The sequence below is a fragment of the Mytilus edulis genome, chromosome 3 (assembly GCF_963676685.1).
Source record: "Mytilus edulis chromosome 3, xbMytEdul2.2, whole genome shotgun sequence".
NCBI lineage: Eukaryota > Metazoa > Mollusca > Bivalvia > Mytilida > Mytilidae > Mytilus > Mytilus edulis.
In genome coordinates this window covers 4,851,748-4,871,341 of record NC_092346.1, presented here as the reverse complement: position 1 = coordinate 4,871,341, position 19,594 = coordinate 4,851,748, and the positions used below count along the sequence as shown (strand labels likewise).

General features: G+C 33.8%; 1 protein-coding gene across 2 annotated transcripts; it reads left to right on the top strand.

Annotated features, from left to right (window-relative positions):
• The first annotated feature begins 12,847 nt into the window (after positions 1 to 12,847).
• LOC139515655 (uncharacterized) lies at positions 12,848 to 19,372 on the top strand. 2 transcript variants are annotated; one of them, XM_071305282.1, is made up of 6 exons: positions 12,848 to 13,061; positions 13,478 to 13,636; positions 14,323 to 14,422; positions 15,523 to 15,819; positions 18,272 to 18,501; positions 19,061 to 19,372. In XM_071305282.1, exons 1-6 carry the CDS (start codon positions 13,008 to 13,010, stop codon positions 19,076 to 19,078), a joined length of 858 nt encoding a protein of 285 aa, XP_071161383.1. In that variant the 5' UTR covers positions 12,848 to 13,007; the 3' UTR covers positions 19,079 to 19,372. The 2 variants fall into 2 exon arrangements, with proteins under 2 accessions (XP_071161383.1, XP_071161384.1); XM_071305283.1 differs by having other exon boundaries at positions 18,272 to 18,510.
• The last annotated feature ends 222 nt before the right edge of the window (positions 19,373 to 19,594 follow it).

The following is a 19,594-nucleotide window of genomic DNA, read 5'->3' as shown; positions in this document are numbered from 1 at the left end:
AAAGTAATAACGGGGAATCGAAACATTCCGGAAAGTACTACAAGATCCTGTTGTTATCAGTGAAAATAAATTTTAAAAAAATACCCTAACCCTAACCATTACCATAACCATAACCCTTGAAACTGGTGTCAATATAAATATATCAAAAAATCAAATATATTTTATTGTTAATTAAAGACGCCCATTACAGGCAGAATAATCACAAGTTAAATTTGGTACAATGATTACAAAATGATTACAATTATTTGAGAACAATTAAATCAATGACGGGTTCATGTGTTTAGTCGTCATTTATTTCATTTTAAAACTACTTTAAATTTTGGAACCGCTTTCCTATACTAATTTTCTCATCTATATAAAAAGACAATGGATGGAGAGTTGTTTCATTGGCACTCATACCACATCTTCCTATATTTACATACTCCAGAAACATGTACTAGTACTATATTATTTTATTGTAATTAATCGCATCAAATTTTCATGAAAAGACTGCCGTGTAAGGGAGCACTGAACCATTTAACTTATAAAAAAAGGGTGGGTTTATTAATGTTTGTCTGAGTCAGAAATTTGTTTTCGCGCAAAAAGCCGCCAAACATTTAATTTCGTTTTTCAAATTATTTTCTTTCGAAATTGCACACTATAAGGCATGGTGAAAATCTAGATTCAGGTTTTTTTTATCATCTGCTTGACAACAATATTTTTCTTCGTCCAATTGGGGTTCAGAACATTGTTTTAGGAAAGAAAAACAACCCCTGAAGTAAATAGTCGTTCCCTAAAGTTGATAACATAATATGAAAAGGTTTTTTAAATTGCACATATAATTTGCTGGTTAGGCGTAGCTTTCATTTTCATTATCATGCAGCCGCATCACCGTGATGCGGATGCATGATGGTGATGCGGCTGCATCATCATCATCATCATCATCATCATCATCATCATCATCATCATCATCATCATCATCATCATCATCATCATCATCATCATCATCATCATCATCATCATCATCATCATCATCATCATCATCATCATCATCATCATCATCATCATCATCATCATCATCATCATCATCATCATCATCATCATCATCATCATCATCATCATCATCATCATCATCATCATCATCATCATCATCATCATCATCATCATCAATCATCAATCATCAATCATCATCATCATCATCATCATCATCATCATCATCATCATCATCATCATCATCATCATCATCATCATCATCATCATCATCATCATCATCATCATCATCATCATCATCATCATCATCATCATCATCATCATCATCATCATCATCATCATCATCATCATCATCAAGCGAGAATTGATTTAAAAGCAACCTTTTTTGTTATTAAAACTAAGGAATTAACGTACTCAAATAAAAATAAAAATAAATTGTTTTTTCATAGTAAAAAATTGTCGCAATGTGGAGTTATTCAAGTATGGGGATTTAGAACTCTTCGTAAGGGGGGCCGGGGGAGGGCGTTGACTGGTAAATTGACGCAAATGAGTTCCGAATATTGGCGCAATTGATACATTTGGAAAACAAAATTTTGCGCAAATGATACCCCTGAAAAACAGTTATTGTCGCATAAGGACTGCTGCCAGGGGGGCTCCAGTCATGCTTCAGTGATTCCCTATATAATCAACAAAATTTTTCCAACAAAAAGGAGTGGCGGATTGTCCCCCAGGTACCCCCTCCTTTTGGATACGCCTGTGTGAAAATTGGTACCGAGACTCTAACACTATTGTTTTTATATTCAAACCTATTTAGATCCTTTTATAATCTAAAGCTCTACTCCAAATCTTCATTATCATTCGTTGCTATTTTGAAAAAAGATCAAAACTTTTGATGATTCTACCGTTTAAACTATTATTCCTCATGCACGCTTCATTGAATAATCGAATGTATCGTTTCATTCAACATAACTTTTGCTACATTTCAAATCTTAGGTTTGCTTTTCTTGACTCAAGATATGGAATATTTTTAAATTAAAACAAAGGACTATCATATTCGGTCTATTATTTTTTTTAGTTTGTGACCTTAAAATCTCAAAGTCAAAGATTTTTTCTCTCAAAATCTTTTTGGTCGAGTTTGCTCCTATATATCTTAATGAATTTGCTAACATCCACTGCATTTGAACTCTGGCGGATAGTTGTCTCGTTGGCAATATTCTACTTCTCCTTATTTTTTTTATAAAGTTGAGTTTAAGAATACTATCGAAATTAAAAGGTTGGAGGGCCCGTGTGAACAAAGCTTTTTTAATACACCGTTACATAAATTGCAATTTCTACAGAAAAAAGTAAATGTACGATGGAGATACCAAAAGGAAATTTTTCCTTATTTTTTTTTTATCATAACAAATCTGTATATGACAGGAAAAGAAGCAGGCTTCCCTTTTCCCAAAAGTGATTTTTTACATTTTTACGTTGCAATTTTCCAAAAGTTAATACATGTCATACATGTTATCCTATCTTAAAAACATGTCAAATCAGCGAATTTGTGTAAGAAAAATTTTTGTTCTTACCTCGCCTGCATTGTATACAGTGCTCTAGACCACTAGGCCACCTACACCGAACTAAAAATGCAGCTTCCAGTGACCTAGTGTTACATTTCCCCATCGGTAGAATATAGAGTTGTAACACAGTACTTGATATTTTTAGTCACAAAAATAATTATTTGATAAGTACGTCTAAACAAGTGACAACTTTCTTTTTATATCATATAATTATTTCCAGTATTCCGCTGCTATAGATTTTAACAGTATTTTATTTTCTTAAAAAGAGATTGATGCTATCAATGGGGCTAATCTTGTAAAGTTAAATTATCTGTCTTTTTTGGGGGGCGGGGGGGGGGGGGGGGGTATATGTAAATAATATATAAAATATAATAAATATAAAAATTTCGTAATGGTTTGCTGTTTTGCTTAAATGATGTTTTGACTTATAAAAGTGTAAAACATTAATAATTAGGCAAATCCACAACACTATCAAACACAAATCATCTGGAGAACCTAATCTGAATCATTCTGCATTTCTTAGCATATTTGTTCCTTTCTTTTTCAAAAGGGAGGATTTAGAAACATTCTAAGTTAGTCATCTAATGCACACTCACTCCGATATAACGATTATACAAAAAGTTACAATTTCAATAATTGGCAACGATTAGCTAGGAATTCCGTTCACATATCATATTAAATTGATCTGTGATTAAGCACTGAATCAGATAGGGCGTGAACGATAATTCCTACGTGTGCAGTTCGTGCATTAAAGTGGTGCATAATAACATATTTCATTGATAATAAATTACCAAAATGTAACCCTTTTTATCTTAAGAGGTGACTTGCATGGGCTGTTTAAATGTGACACTAGGAGAGTGTTTACTTTGTCTTCATTTGCAACCCAACTTTCGTTCATTCTTCATTGACTTGACACACCAGTACGTACATACATGGTAAAATTGAGAATGGAAATGGGGAATGTGTCAAAGAGACAACTACCCGAACATAGAGCAGACAATAGCAGAAGGTCACCAACAGGTCTTCAATGCAGCGAGAAATTCCCGTACCCGGGGGAGTCCTTCAGAACAAATATATATACTAGTTCAGTGATAATGAACGCTACATTTACAAGTGTACATGTATTTCAACAATGGTTAAGTTAAAATATTGTTTTTCTTTCTGATAAGTCTTTTTACCATTTTGAGTCCGTTTATTGATCTCTTTTTCTGTTTTTTTTTTAGTGTGATTTTTGAACAAATATGTGTGTTAGATCATTTCTTAATAAGAGATTCTCAAAACGTATTCACTGTAACGATTCTGGTAAATCCTGCTTACCTGAGCAAAGGACCATTGTAAGCTTTTTTCCGTCACATCACATTGCATCAGTCGTCTGCCGTCTGTCGTCGTCGTCGTCGTCTATCGTTCATTGTCTGACTTAACCCCCTCCCTACTCCCACTGCCAACTTATCTGTATCTGGGGCATGTTGTAGTTACCAATACTGGCTTTTTTTTTACTGACGTTTCGCGAGAGCAGATTTAAAGCTCGTTACACTTGTTGCGCGCACAATTTTGTCTTGCGTGAATGTTTAAATTAATTTCAGATGACTTTTACAGACTGGCATTATTAATCTTAAATGAAGAGTTTTACGCCAAATATGTGTTTTTGTCTATCATCTTGAGGACTAAAATAAATAGATAGAAACTATGGACAGCATAAATTATGAGCAAAACAATCTTTTCTAATAATTCAAATTTGCTGAAATTGTTAGTCTGTTCCTTATTAAAGTTATCGGCTCAACTTTTTTTTGGTGTAGATTTATGTACCTATCACCTAGAAAACTGTCGATAGATGCATAATAACTTTCAAAAATTAAACAGATTAGCAGGACAAGATCTACCAGTAAGGCAATATTGCTGAAATCCCCAGTTGACTGAAATAATGGACCATCCTATGGAATAAGTCCATTTGATCTCAGTTGCTTCAGTTTAAATTTAAAAAAGAGTTCTGACAAGTAAAGATAACAACTGGAAAACAATTCACATATGGATTTTTTTTTTAGAAAAAAAGTTTGTTTCCAGGTTTTGGAGATAAAAATAATTTGTTTTTGATCCTGAGAAAAAAAATGTTTGTTTCACCTTCAGATGCCACTATATAATGCTGAAATTGAAAGAAAAAATGTTTTCGACTTGTCGCCAAAAAAATATTGTTTTTCGAAGAAGGCGAAAAACAAGTTTGTCCAGCAAGAAAATCCGCCAGGCACCCATCCCCTCTTGATCCGACTATGGTAAAGGAATAACCGATTAAAGATCATTAAATTTCAAACTGAATACAGTATGTCAAAGAAAACATATTATAATAGAATATTATATGAAATATTGGCTGCTAAGTGGTGTTTTTCATCGTGCAAAAAATAAAATTAATGATAGTCATATATAAACATATAAAGTGACAATTAACCTGTCACTTCATCCGTCAAGTCATAATTAGGAGACGTAAACGTCACTCGGTCTGTTGCTCACGTCACACGCTTATAACACGACACTTAATGACAATAATATTTACTAACTAGACCCTGTTATACTTATTTAGAACCTTTAAACAAACAAGACGCCACACAATCTATTTAACGTCAAAAGTTGGTGCGATATGACGTGTAGTATATCAATAAAGTGTCCGTTGTTATCATGGTATTTAATCAGTAAAATAAGGTTCTCATAATATAAATATATATATTTATTATGAGAACATTAATATGTTATATATAAATATAGTGAATTCAACATTACTTTAAGTCGGCATTAATTAAAACAGAGTGTTTGAAGATAAAAACTAAATCTGAAAATAAAAACTAGACTGAAGCTCTTTAGAACCCACCATCATCCTTTACAGAAATGTCCGATTTTTATACGACCCCAAAAATTAAAAATATGTTGGTCGTATATTGGTATCACATCGTCGTCGTCGTCGTCGTCAGCGTCGTCCAAAGACGAATGATTTCTGGATATTAACTTTAGTATAAGTAAATAGAAATCAACAAAATTTTAACACAAGGTTTATAATAATCTTCATTGCAAAATTACACCCACAAGGGTCAAGCAATACAAACAAACAAATATACATTTTAAATACAATGGAATACAATGAAAAACAATACAATATAATAGAACATATTTTAAAAGTTCAATTATATAAATTTATGTATAAAACACAATCATGAGCTTGTCTGACATGGGTCTGACCCCCCTCAGTTCTAAAGACTGCTTAATGAAGACTTTTTATGACAAACAAGTTCAGGAATGGGGTTCAGAATGTGTTTTAGTTTATTAAATTCATCAAGATGTTGAAATGATGGTACATAGTCTTTTAGATAAGCCAATAAATTAGAACGAAATGATATGTTAATGTCACAATACAACAAGAAATGAAATTCGTCTTCTAGGGCTCTATTATTTTTTACATAATATTTATGCTCTTGGAATGTTTCTGTATATTCCCTATTCAATGCCTAGGTAATGATCACAAATTCTGAAATTTGAGAGTAACTGTCTATGTATAAAATTATTACGGGTTAGATATTCCTCAGACTGACAATTAGTTTTTAATTTCTCATAGAGACAAAGTTTGGATGGTTGGGATTGATTTTTGGGGTTTTGGTCCCACCAGTTTAGGAATCAAAGGACCAAAAAGGGAAACAAATAAGCATTTTTTTGGTTTTTGCACAATAACTTAGTATAAGTAATTCTAATATGACGTGCTTCTTTCGCTTTGTAAACAAACCCATGCTCTAAATCCAATAAAAATTGTTTGCACATGCGTATACTGACTTTTTCAGAATAATGAATTTTATCAAATTATCATGCACTTAATATATTTCCTTAACTTAAACACAATTTCAAACTCTTAAATGGTGCACTTAATGTTACTAATTCATTTATTGTAACTTATGTGTTGCATTCCGAAATTGACATATTTGACCTAGATACGACAACCGTACATGCTTGCTGTTCAAACTCCTCCCTCTGAAAAATCACAGTGCCAGCCGTTTGATTCTTTAGTAACAAAAAAGGGAGGTTCATAGAAGAATTGTCCTAATCAGAATCAAAATAATTGATGGGTATGCATTATATTCGTGTTATTCAAATAAAGTACAATAAAGTATAGCTTGCATTAATTATTTCTTAATTAGAAATCTATAAAATTTAAACACAAGGTTTATGACCACGAAATGAAGGTTGGGATTGATTTTGGGAGTTTGAGTCCCAACAGTTTAGGAATTAGGAGCCAAAGGGTCCACAGAATTACACTTTTTTCATCAAAAATTGAATTATTGGGTTTCTTTGATATGCCGAATCTAACCGTGTATTTAGATTCTTAATTTTTGTTCCCGTTTTCAAATTGGGGTACATTAAGGTCCAAAGGATCCAAAATTTAACTTAGTTTGATTTTAACGAAAATTGAATTCTTGTCGTTCTTTGATATGCTGAATCTAACCATGTATTTAGATTTTGGATATTGGACCATAATAGGTAAATGTCCAATTGAATTTTTTTTAAGGTCTTAGACCACATTCATTCTATGTCAACTATTTAATCACAATCCATCAAGCTTGAATGTTGTGTTTATACTTGCCCCAACTGTTCAGGGTTCGACCTCTGCGGTCGTATCAAGCTGCGACCTGCGGAGCATCTGGTTATTTGTTGATCTTGTCTTGATGATCAATTTTTCTCTTTTATAAAGTTTCTATCTAAAATAATTTTTAAGATATCAGGCAAAAATGCATCTCAAAGGTAAAAAATGTCGCTATTGGACATTACTCTAATATATGGATTCGGCTGAAGATTTCGGCAATGATGAGTCATTTGTATACATTGTTTAGTGTTTTAAGTTTCTGTCTAGCTTTTATAATTTTTGATATAATAAGCAAAGACTTGAAAAAGGGTAACACTTCATTATTTTCTATTTAAACCATGTTGGCCTTTTTGGTTGGAAAAAATTTGTTCAATATATCTCCCGCCGATTGATTGGTTGTTATTCATTTGTGCCATGTTACCATATTGGAAAGTCATTTTATACAATAAGTGTTTTGGATTGTTACTCATTATGACATAAGTACTACCACTGCATGAGAAAAAAGCTGCATGTAGCTTCCTAAAGAGACACAAATGACCAGAAAATGGCGATGCAATAAATGGATGGTATGTTTTAACCCCTCCACTTTAAATGATAAATGACATGTTGAAGCACAAACCAATAAGATCAAATAAAGTGGGAAAATTTGGTTGATTATAAAGAGAATCACCGAAGCATGACTGGAGCGGACCCCCCTTTTAGGTCCGTCAGCGCCCCCCTTTTTTCAGGTCAGTCAGCGGGCCCCCTTATGAAAAGTTCTAGATTCGCCACTGAAATTTACCCTTTCTATTCACGACCTTCATATGAACCCCAGTGCAAGAAAAATCTACCCTTTCTATTCACGACCTTCATATGCACGACCTTCATATGAACCGCAGTGCAAGAAAATGCTGAAATCATGGTAGTAATGATTTATCGTTATATAAACGGAAACTATACATCACAATCACTCATATAGCTAATTAAAACAATAACTAAGATAATTTGTAGTATGTTTACCAAGATTTTTGTAATATTTTGACACATTTTATGAGAATCACTTATCTGTATTGGACTACACCGTGTTCTATAACTATACTGTTTCTGCATTAGTATGATATAAAGAGATATAAACCTGCGCAAAATAACAAGTTTGGAAACGTGATATCAAGTTCAGTCTACAAGACACGTGCATGTGCGTGTTGTTTTTTTTCTTTTTTAGTATGTACCGTAATTGTTTTTTCCTTTTTATTGAAAAATGTGAACATATGGTGAATGATGCATGAATAAACTCATCATAGATACCAGGACTAAATTTAGAATATACGCCAGACGCGCGTTTCGTCTACAAAAGACTCATCAGTGACGCTCGAATCCAAAAAAAGTTAATAAGTCCAAATAAGGTACGAAGTTGAAGAGCATTGAGGACCAAAATTCCTAAAAGTTTTGCCAAATACAGCTAAGGTAATCTATGCCTGAGGTAGAAACGCCTTTGTAAACAGTAAATTTATAAATATAACCATATCAATGACAATTCATGTCAGCACAAAAAGTGCTGACTACTCCGCTTGTGATACCCTCGGGGAAATAAATCTCCACCAGCATAGATACCAGGACTAAAATTAGTATATACGCCAGTCGCGCGTTTCGTCTACACAAGACTCATCAGTGACGCTCGAATCCAAAAAAGTTAAAAATACTCAGTGATTTTAACAAACAAATTAGACAGCTTATATTTCTACATTGATCTATTTAAAATTGTTATTTAGTGTTACTGAAATATACCGGCATATTTAAAAAAAAAAGTTTTACGAAAATCAAATATGACAGACATGAACCAAAGACAATCACTGAATTTGAGGCAGACTCCTAAATAATTTGACGGGTCAAACACGTTTGAATGCGTTAAACTGGAACAATTCTGTTACAGTAAACATAACAACAACAAAAAAACATTTAAAAAGGGCTTAACTTATCGGTTCCTGGTCGATACAAAGCATGTAACAAAAACACTGACAGCACGTGGCAGTATACTTTTTTCATCATCACAACTAAACAGACACAAAATACAGAACTGAAAGCAATCGTAGTTACTGACAGCTATAATTCAAATTCAATAACAACTAAAATCTAGAACTATAATGTTGACCAATCAGTGCACTTCCAACATCCAAAGGATTTAGTTGAAGGACGTCATTAAAAGTCAGAGAACACATAACCGTATGCAATGCCAAAATATGGGTATCGACAGATAAGACAGTAATATAAATTTATTTCCCGCCGAAGACGAACATTTCGATGGTGCGTTAACCGTTTCAATCCGCCATAAATCGCCAAAATGACACGAACCATTGAGCTCTAGCATTGTCCCTATACATCGGAATACAGCTCTACACAGCAACAGAAACACACTCTTTTGTCTTTAAAGTCATGATCAGTTAAAGTGAACTTCTGTTCTTTAGTGAATCAACACCATGCAATCGACCAATCTTCCTGGTTATTTAAGAACATTGGTTAGACCGTCCTGCCTTTCAGCCATTATATAAAACTATATTTCAGAAAATTACAACGGCAAAAATCGGTATTACGTAAAGCATCAGCATACATGATCGTAAAAACATTGGTTTACGATAAAATACGCGGTTGCTTTTATAGAACTCTGAAACCATAAAGGGTCATATCCTACCATCTAAATAGTGTTTACAATTTACAGATACTTCGGTTAAGCCACATTTCCTTTTTAGAAAAGTGGCAAAATTAAGCTCTTAGCCAAAAATGTTCAGTCGTCGGTGTATTTAAATTGCACCCCCAAGAAATAAAATAATTTCGTTGACGTACTTTGATCAAAAACGTTTCCTTAAAGTTCCCATCTACAAGAACACTGTTGTTTACGAGAGCTCCAGACATTTCAGTCAAACTTTAACCTTAACAACCAGTATCGTCTTACAATTGATTGGTCATTCTGTCAGATAGCAGACGATCTCTTGCTATTTTAATAACACCTGTCGACAGATAGTCATTACAAGTGATTACTGACAAGAATAAAATATTTAAGGATAATTTACTCTGCAATTAGCAAATTATCCACCAAAAGAAGTATTCTAATTGATTGTAGACTGCATGTCGGCTAATTTTCAGTTGTATGCGTTTTTTGACATTGCTATAGTTCAAGTATTTCCTTACTTTTAACTGATTTTTAATTCTGTGATAAATAGATATATTAACTATAAACTCTCATCCTGTGTACAACGAAAGGTCAACAGTTTAACTAAAAAATGCAAAAACGTTGTAAATAAAAGTACACCACATGGTAAACAAATTTGCCAGGAATGATGTATGACCAATAATCGAAATACATTTGTTCACTGAAAAGTGCAAAATCGACTTCGGTCGATATGCAGGTTAGACGATCGCAACGTAACTACACGAAGCTGTCATGCTGTTTAAAACAGTGTGTGTGTGTGTGGGGGGGGGGGAGGGGGGAGGTTGCCCTGGTACGAAAACATCTAGCACTATCTAGGGGGGGTCGGGCTTATTTAATTTCAAATCGATTCTTGTGGCGTTTGATTGGACAATAAATGAATATTAATATGATTGATTGATTGTTGGTTGCTTAACGTCCAGTGGAAAATATTTCATGCATATTCAGGACGAGAACAAGTTAACAATAAACACAATAGGTAGGTTGTTATAATAGAGGATGATGGTCGGGAAAATTTGGACTGCCACTGGAAAATGAAGGTATATTGGATATAGACAGAAATTTTGCCTTGCAACAGGTCATCTACAGACCCCTCAGAGAGTTGTTGCAAGGGTTCTTAACGTGCAAAGACGTGGCACTTTATTTACACGAGGCATCGGATTTAATTAACGTCCCCCTTCTGACCGGACGTGACTGCAAACTTGATACACCCCACACAGCCAAACGGACGCCCCACTTCGGCAAGCGTTTTACTGTCGGTCGGGAGAAGACCAAGTGACCATATTTCTATACCCCAGTCACTCTTGGTGTGTTGAATGAATATTTATTACATCCAGCACTATCTACGGGGGTCGAGCTTATTTTATTTCAAATCGATTCTTGTGCCGTTTGATTGGACGATAAATGAATATTAATAAGGTTGATTGATACATTTATGGTGTTTCAACGCCACTTTTAGCTCTATTAGCCTATTTCGGTAAGCGGCACCAAGTTTTTATATATATCTACGGGAAGCCGTGATGCTCGAAGAGAACCAGCGTCATTAGACAGGAACATTAGCACTGCTAACCAAATTGAATTAAAATTAGAGTCGCACTTGCGTGTGTGAGGATCGAACACTAAGTCTCAGTGTGGACAGGCTATTGGTACAGTGATAAAACTACTTAGACCATGCGGTTACCGAGGTCCCGACAAAGGCCAGTTGCTAATACAACTGCATACCAAGTACTATCGAATCGCTATGCATTGCGTTGATTGTCAACTGACCTTATAACAAACTTTACGCTTAAATTATGCAAAAAACAACAATCATTTAAGGCAAAGTTGACCTTAGATGAATTTGTCCATTCGTTTTAGGTTTTTTTCATACAGCTCTTCAACTGTTTCGGTACTTATACATCCATCGGATTTCAAATGTTTGCATTTGAGCATTCCTGCTGAAATTAAATCCAGAAAAAGCGCTTCGGACGCCTCTGCGACTTTGTTATGTCGAGACAAAATTGGCTGCATTCAAGTAATCTTCAAGACAGTTAAGTACACTTAGTACATTAGATGCTTTGTTGATTTCACCAGGGCGTGTGACTAAAGTTTTCAGCTGTCTCCTCTTTTAACTTGTATTAATTCCAGGCAAAACAAAGTATATTGGACCTAGAATTTGTATAGTACACAAATCCTTGATAAGACCAACTTCTTTTCACCACTCGTAACAGACATGTTTTTTCAAAGTCTCAAATGTACAAGAGTGTTCGATGGCCCTGGTGATCTCTAGTCAAATCATTAACTTCAATTCGGATAACTATAAACTTTAAACAGACTCATACGGTACTTATATATGTGCTTTGGTCGAGTTACTTCTGTCAAATGAGCTAGCTAGCTACAACTAACTAATTAAGCGCGCCAAAACCAGAACATAACAGGATATAAAGCGATATCACATTAATACGGCAGAAAATAATCGAAATACCTCCGTCTGGATACAAATTACCCATCAAATTTGAATCTTTTGGGACTAATAGTAAATTAAACCAATTCAAAAATGTGATTTATTTAAGATATATTATAGCAATGTTAGTTTATCTTATCCAATTTATATTTTAGAAAAGCTCTGTTTCCGAAGCAAAATCGTTGAAGAAAAATTTATGTTTTTGAAATTTTTTTATTAATTAACGTAATCACTCGACGCTCTTTCCCTCTTTCTAAAGAATTTATCACTAATCTTTTCAATATGTGCAAAATTATTTGGTATATGTATAAAATGTATCCAATTAAGACAGCTGCATAGTTTCTACTTGAAAATAAAAGTATCTATTAAAAGATGTTTTGACCTAAGATCTAACTGTGTTAATGCTTTTCGATTATAAACATTCAAAAGTGATGTGTAATGCTGTCGTTATTATCTGTTTTCAATACATTGTTGATTCACATGTTTTTCTCAATGGTCCATAAAGCTCCGCCCCTTAAAATAGAAAACCAATGAAATCATGTGAAGATGAATGTTACAACCCATCTTACATATATGGAAGAAATAATGAATGAAAGTTAGAGTGGGTTGTCCCGAAAAGTAATAAACATTTCGTCTGTTTATTGCGTGACCTCCGCATTCTTAGCGAAGTAAAAAAATATGTGCGTAATGTTAGGACGTATATAAATAACTGCACCGAAAAAAATCTGCCAATGTTGACGAAAAATGTTCACAAGAATGGATGCTATTCAGTTTGTCTTAGGAATTTATTCTTTAACCGTGAGTACATTATTTCACACATAACAAAATTATAGTAAACACATAAATTTCTAGACAAAATTATAGTAAACAAATTAATTTTAAAAATTTTAAAAATAAGCATAAATAGTTATGAAATTCTGCATTGATTTAAAATCTTCGCACAACTTGCTTATACGTATGTTAAATATTTTCTCTGTCGCTTTATTTAATTAAAAGGAATTTACGTATTACGTAATAGTACATTAGTTAAAATAATAAAAATTCTTTGCTTGTTTTTCGCTACAACACCCAGGGTGGACACTTCATGTTGGACTGTTATTCTCGTTTTGTAAACAAAAACAAGATTAAACTGTGTAGGGAACATTGACACTTCTGACACCTTTTAAGTTTTATCAAAACTTTCTCCCAAATAAATGAATGTTTTCTTTGTACAGTTGCTGATAAGAGGTTGTGTGAGTTCTCTGGTGATTGATATTAGACCTAAAACTGGAATATGGGACACTGCAGAAAGTCCTTGTGCAAAGAAATGTAAATATGGTTACGAAGCAGATGTAGAAGGAAACACAATGTGTCAATGTTTAGATCCATGCGCGGTAAGTCCTTGACCCCATGTTATCAGGATCTAAAATCAACAGTTCTTCTAATTACATAAAATCTTGTCACCAAACAGAAGGAGAGAAAGTAAATATGTCATTTAAAGCACATGAAATAGACATAATGGAGATTTTCGATGAAAACAAATGAATTGTCAGTTTGCACTGCATCAACCAATGGCCTTGATATTTTTTTTTTAAAAGACCTTGACCTTACTTTGTTTGAATCACATGTTTTCGCTGGATACTTTCCAATCTCTACACCCACACTATATTACTCTGTCAAATTTTAGCTATTATGTCAAGGAAAATTAAAATTGTTTACAAAATATTAGTCTGGGTTAATGATGGGATTAACATCTTCAATGATCTTACCTGTAAAATACGTCGAATACCTTATCAATTCGCCAAGGAATGTTTATATTAATTGATAATTACAGCTATTCTATTTCACATAAAATAGCTTTAATAGGATAATTATGACACTGGCGGCATTTGGCAGTGATTTTTATGTAGAAACGTAATTATTTAGCAGGTGTATAGAAACACGATATCGATGTTTAACTCACTTTACACGTAAAATGTCTATCCATTTTCAAATTAGAAAAGATGACGAGTTAATCTTTAGGCACTTAATGTCAAGTCATATCTGTCTATGTCTTATTATCTTCTTTATTTCTCTTCAGCATATTTATTGTCCGTTTGAAGGAACAAAATGTGTCGTACGTAGGACAGACCAATTTTGTGTCCATGGTCAATGTAAATACGAGGCAACATGCAGAACAGGTAAATATAGTCTCACTGGGAGGATATTTCTCAAAATATTTTCATTCATCATTGCAGTCTATAGAATTAACTAGTTCATTTAGTTTTCGTTTATTTTGTATTAACTTTTATTATGTACAAAACTGTAACATTGCTTAATGTCCAGTGGCAAGTACTTGGGATAAACGTCTATTCATGTAAAAACGTTAGGAATGAAAAAAATAGGAAATCAGAAAAAAGTTCTGATATCAATTTAATTGTTGTAATATCTATTGATAAGTGGCGAAAAGGCGTCGGTCTTGTTTCTTCCAAGTAAAGAAATGGACTGCTTGAGAATCTATTTGATTTTATATTGATAAATACTATTACGTATTTGTCCCAGGGTACATTAAGGCGTCAGTTCGGCTAATACGGTTGCTAGGACACCAATGGGAAATGTTTATCGACCATCAATTGGTGACCACCTACATTTTTATGTGAAAAAACTAATTTATTTGAACTGATGTTTATAAAGAAAACTTTCCAATAAAGGCTCCGTAGGAATTAGTACATCAGTACATTGACCTTAGTTTAGTTTTATAGTTCATGTTGTCACCAGTTTTCTGTGCACAGATACCGATTGCTTTTAATGAAGCATGCACTAAAATCTCACAACGACAACATAGAGTTATAATCTCCGCAAAGGTGCAACATGTCGACTTTAATCTATCGTATTATCACTATAAAAAGTCATTGTTTGTCACAAAACATAGATAATCTTAAACGAAATACACTGTGTTTAAAACTACCGATGAAACGATTGGTTTTGAATTATTTCATATTTTGTCATTTCGTATCATTATAATATACTATACGGTATAGGTTTTGCTCATTGTGGAAGGGTATTTATACATGCTATTGCTCCATAAGACAACTGTCGGCCAACATGGACATTTCGATTGACTATTCAAAAGTGTTAAATCTCATCAAGCAGGAAGTAATTTAGTAGATTCACATCGTCAATATGTAATGGTATCTTTAAATTCAGAGTAAACATGATAAAGTGTCCTAAACAAACCCATGCATATCAACCATGTTAACTTACGCCTCTAATCTGATATTATTGCATACTTTAATTCCAGTTTCCAATCCAAGACGGAAGAAGCTACAAAAACTAAACAGATATAGATTAAACAAATACAAAAACGAAGTGTACTACGAACTACAGAGAGATAGCAGTGATACAAGTGTGACAAATTTATGTTCCCGACAGCCTTCCATAAACAGTAGATATAGCTGTGATCGTAAACAAAAGGGATATTATTATGATGGATTAAAAGACGCGTGTGTTCGTTTTAAAGGGTGTCACCAAACAGGGGACTTCTTCGGCAGAAGAAAAGATTGTAAAAGGGCCTGTATGAAAAAAGACAATTTCACAGGTAAACATTACTGTACATTGAAATTCACCCAATTCATTTTTTAATGGTATTGGTTTTCTTAGTTTTTGCCTTCTGGACGATCGGAAGCACCTTTACAGTGTCGCCTCTAAATTTGGTTTTGAAAAACAATTGGACCGGGAGTAGCCTGTACTAAGCCACGAATATTACAGTTGTTATCCATTCGTTTGAAGTTTATTAGCTCTTTTAATTTTGCCATTTGCTTAGGGGATACCTGTTTTGAATTTTCCTCGGAGTTCGGTATTTTCGTTATTTTACTTTTTTTCCATCCCAATAAACCTTATAATGCCCTTTTTTTTTTTTACTAGTATGACGATCGAAAATTCAATAGGTGGTCATTTAAACAAATTTTAGATCGTGAGTTTCAAAATGTACTTATTTTGTGGCTATTGGCAGGGACGGATCCATGAGTTTAGATGAGGGGGGGGGGGGCGCAAACTTGAATATTATATAAAAAGGCTACACAACGCATGCTTTGCAAATTTAAAGGGGGACGCCTGAATCTGCCCCTGCTTGGGAAAGCCGGGTTGTGCAGGGCAGACGTAGAAACAGGAGTTTTGATAGTGACAAGTTTCAATACAATAAAATGAGCCGTACCTTCCGCATCATAACACCTACAATGTTCAAATTCGTATGCTAATAGGAAGCTATTTACTCTTGTAAATGTTGTTTTACACTTATGTTGGGGGGAAACTCTTTGCGATTTTTTTTTATCAAGAACAGAGAAACTTGCGTGGGAGGTATGTCATGTCAGGAATAGAACAGTATGAATGAGTAGTCTATAATTTCATGTATATGATGTAGTGAACATCGAAAGAATATGTTCACAACATGACATGTGTGTAGATCGTCACTTATAAAAAGCACGCTAGTTGGGTCAAATATCTTGTGCGATTGATAATTTTCCGTAAAATAACACGTAGACCAAAGTCAGCCTAATATCAGTATGAATCATTCAGAAAAATACATAGGGCATAAAAACAAAGAATTTCCGTTACTCATCAGACGCGAGATAACATTTGTTGTCGCATTGCAATCTCATCGATCTTGATTTTACATGCATGACTACTTGTGCATGGATCCAAGATTTTGGTAACGGGGGCTCTTGATGAGTGCACTGTAATAAAGGGGATCCAGCAGTGTAATGACAGACTAATTTAGTGAAAACACAAATTCTTCGGCTATAACGAGGAAGCCCCCCCCCTTTTTCCCCCATCTGGCCGACCCGCCAATGAATTGCTATATGATTCCCTCAGATGATTCCAGTCATGAGAAAATATGCCATTTGGAATTTTTACAAGAAAATCGGTATTTCTTCAAAAGTACATTAGAAATTTCCATACAATATGTCATAAAAAGTAGGTTCGAATATGCATGAAATGTTTGCAAATAAACTCAAAGCGGCAAACTTATATAACTTGTCTCTGTCAAAATGTATGTATAGGTACATTTTAACAGAGCCAAGCGAGACCGAAACCAGCTGCCCTTAAAGGAAATCAGATTCAGGAATTGAGGGGACATATATGATAAGCGAGGGTGAGGGGTGGGAATCAATCATTTTGAATCTATGAGTTTGACTGTCCCTCTGGTATCTTTCGTCCCTCTTTTAAAGCTGATCGTTGTATTGACAAACGAGGAAAGTATGCAAATTTCACCCCTGATAAAAATATATACGACAGAATGACAAATCAATTCTGACCCTGTGCTTCGTCATTTCTGTTTATACAACTGTTTAGATGAAGTTATCATCCGTAAACATGATAAACATTGCCCTTGTATAGAAATAAACACCAGAGGCCAAACTAGGAACGTAACAATTTAATGAAATATTTGTTTTCAACAACTCTTGACAGATGTTTCTATTTACTTATATGATAGTTCACACCTTTTTAGACCAGTGGTCAACAAAAACAACTCTTTAATGCACTCTCATCTATAATGTTTTTATCTCTCCAATTATCACAAAAATACTAGATATTGGATACTAGTCTGATTATCATACAAGTAAATTTAATATTTAAATACTAGAAGTAATAAACGGATAGTATTTATAAACTTTATTACTACCATCCTTCTAACTCAGAAAAAATAAGGGAAATTTATTAATACTTTTAAAAACTAAGGAACAACCATTTAATTTTAGGAGGGGGGGGGATTTTTATCTTATTTTTCACTCTTTTCGGTCCTGTATTACCAGTATGCATACAGTTTTCTCGTTTGGATTGTTTTACACTTGTGATTTCGTGGTCTTTTATACGCTGATTATGCGGTATGGGTTGGTTTTGTTCATTGTTGAAGGCCTTACGGTGACATATAATTGTAAATTTCTGTGTCATGTGGGCTTTTATGAAGAGTTGTCTTATAGGCGTGTATACCACATCTTCTTTTTTATATACATGTATGTGTATAACACGATATATATTTTTATCCACAGAATTACACAATCTGAAAATACGGAATAAAGTATGTACGCTTACTCCACCTGACAATTCACAATGCACGAGGCAAAGGCGAGTGTGGTATTTTGATAGTAGAAAAGGACGCTGTGTAAAGTCAAGAGGTTGTCATTACACAGGAAACAGTTTTAAGAAGAGAAGTCAATGTAAAAATACTTGTAATAGAAGAAAATCAAAGAAACAGCAAAGAAAACAGAGAATTAGATTTGTAAGTTAGGTGAGCTAAGTTTTTTTTAGATCACTGTAATGTCGTAAATACTAGTAATAAACAATGAAAAACACACGCCAAAAAAAATAAAAAAAAAATACAAGGGACATTGCATACTGTTCGAGTCGTCAATTACTTTTTAAAGTTAAATAGCCTATATAACATAGATATTAAGAAATGCGTATGTTACAGATTTTATAAATGGTGAAAATCCTGTAAAAGGATGATAGTGTAACTTGTGTTGTGACTTCTAGAAGAAAGAAAAAAACATTATTGACCGAGATATGGGGGTACCGTTCTGATCTATTACCTTTTTAGTTATGTGTTGTTTCACGGTCTTTGACGGTTGGAAATGTCACGGTGTTATCGTCAATTATATATTTGACCACATCTCCGACCGTCAAATTCATATTTGACCACATCTATACGAACATCAAATTTTCCAATTGACGGAGGCCTGAGATTGCACTGTGATCATTACTTTTTCATTTTCTGAATTTAAGGACGTCTTTCTACATCTAGTTTAACCTTTGTTTACATATTGTTATTATTTTTGCAGAATACACGAACTACATGAAGGGGTTACAATTCACGACATTGACCATTGTCCCGACTTGATGTCACAAAAACCAAAATGTACATTTGAAATGTACGACGACGAACGTCATCATGGCGGAATATAAAACGGACACAGAGTCCATTTGATTCTATGGATCGGAGACAGGAGCAGGGATCCTGTATTTACGAGAGCAGCTACTGTGAAATTCCACATAAACAATGAAGGGCGTACTTCAGTGATAATTTTTTTTACTCCGTTGTTATTTTTGACTTATTTATTTACTGTATTTTTGTAATAAAATGTGATAATTATTGTTTGATATTTATGTAAATCACTCGAAAATACTAAATCCATTTAGACAGGGATTTCTGACAACTATCCAAGCTATTTTTACATCCTTGGTACTCCCCCTCTATTATTGTTATTCTTTCTGTGTCTTGTTGTACATTATAGAAATGTATACCACACAAATGACATTTCTTACTAGAAAAAAAAAATGATATATCTATTTCGAGAATACAACAAATGAATATT

Bases quoted from the DNA above. Each gene is read 5' to 3' on its own strand.
- LOC139515655 (XM_071305282.1), top strand. From the start codon at position 13,008: ATGTTCACAAGAATGGATGCTATTCAGTTTGTCTTAGGAATTTATTCT. The intron at 14,423-15,522 runs GTAAATATAGTC...CTTTAATTCCAG, and splicing joins CGAGGCAACATGCAGAACAG to TTTCCAATCCAAGACGGAAG. The intron at 15,820-18,271 runs GTAAACATTACT...TTTTATCCACAG, and splicing joins GAAAAAAGACAATTTCACAG to AATTACACAATCTGAAAATA.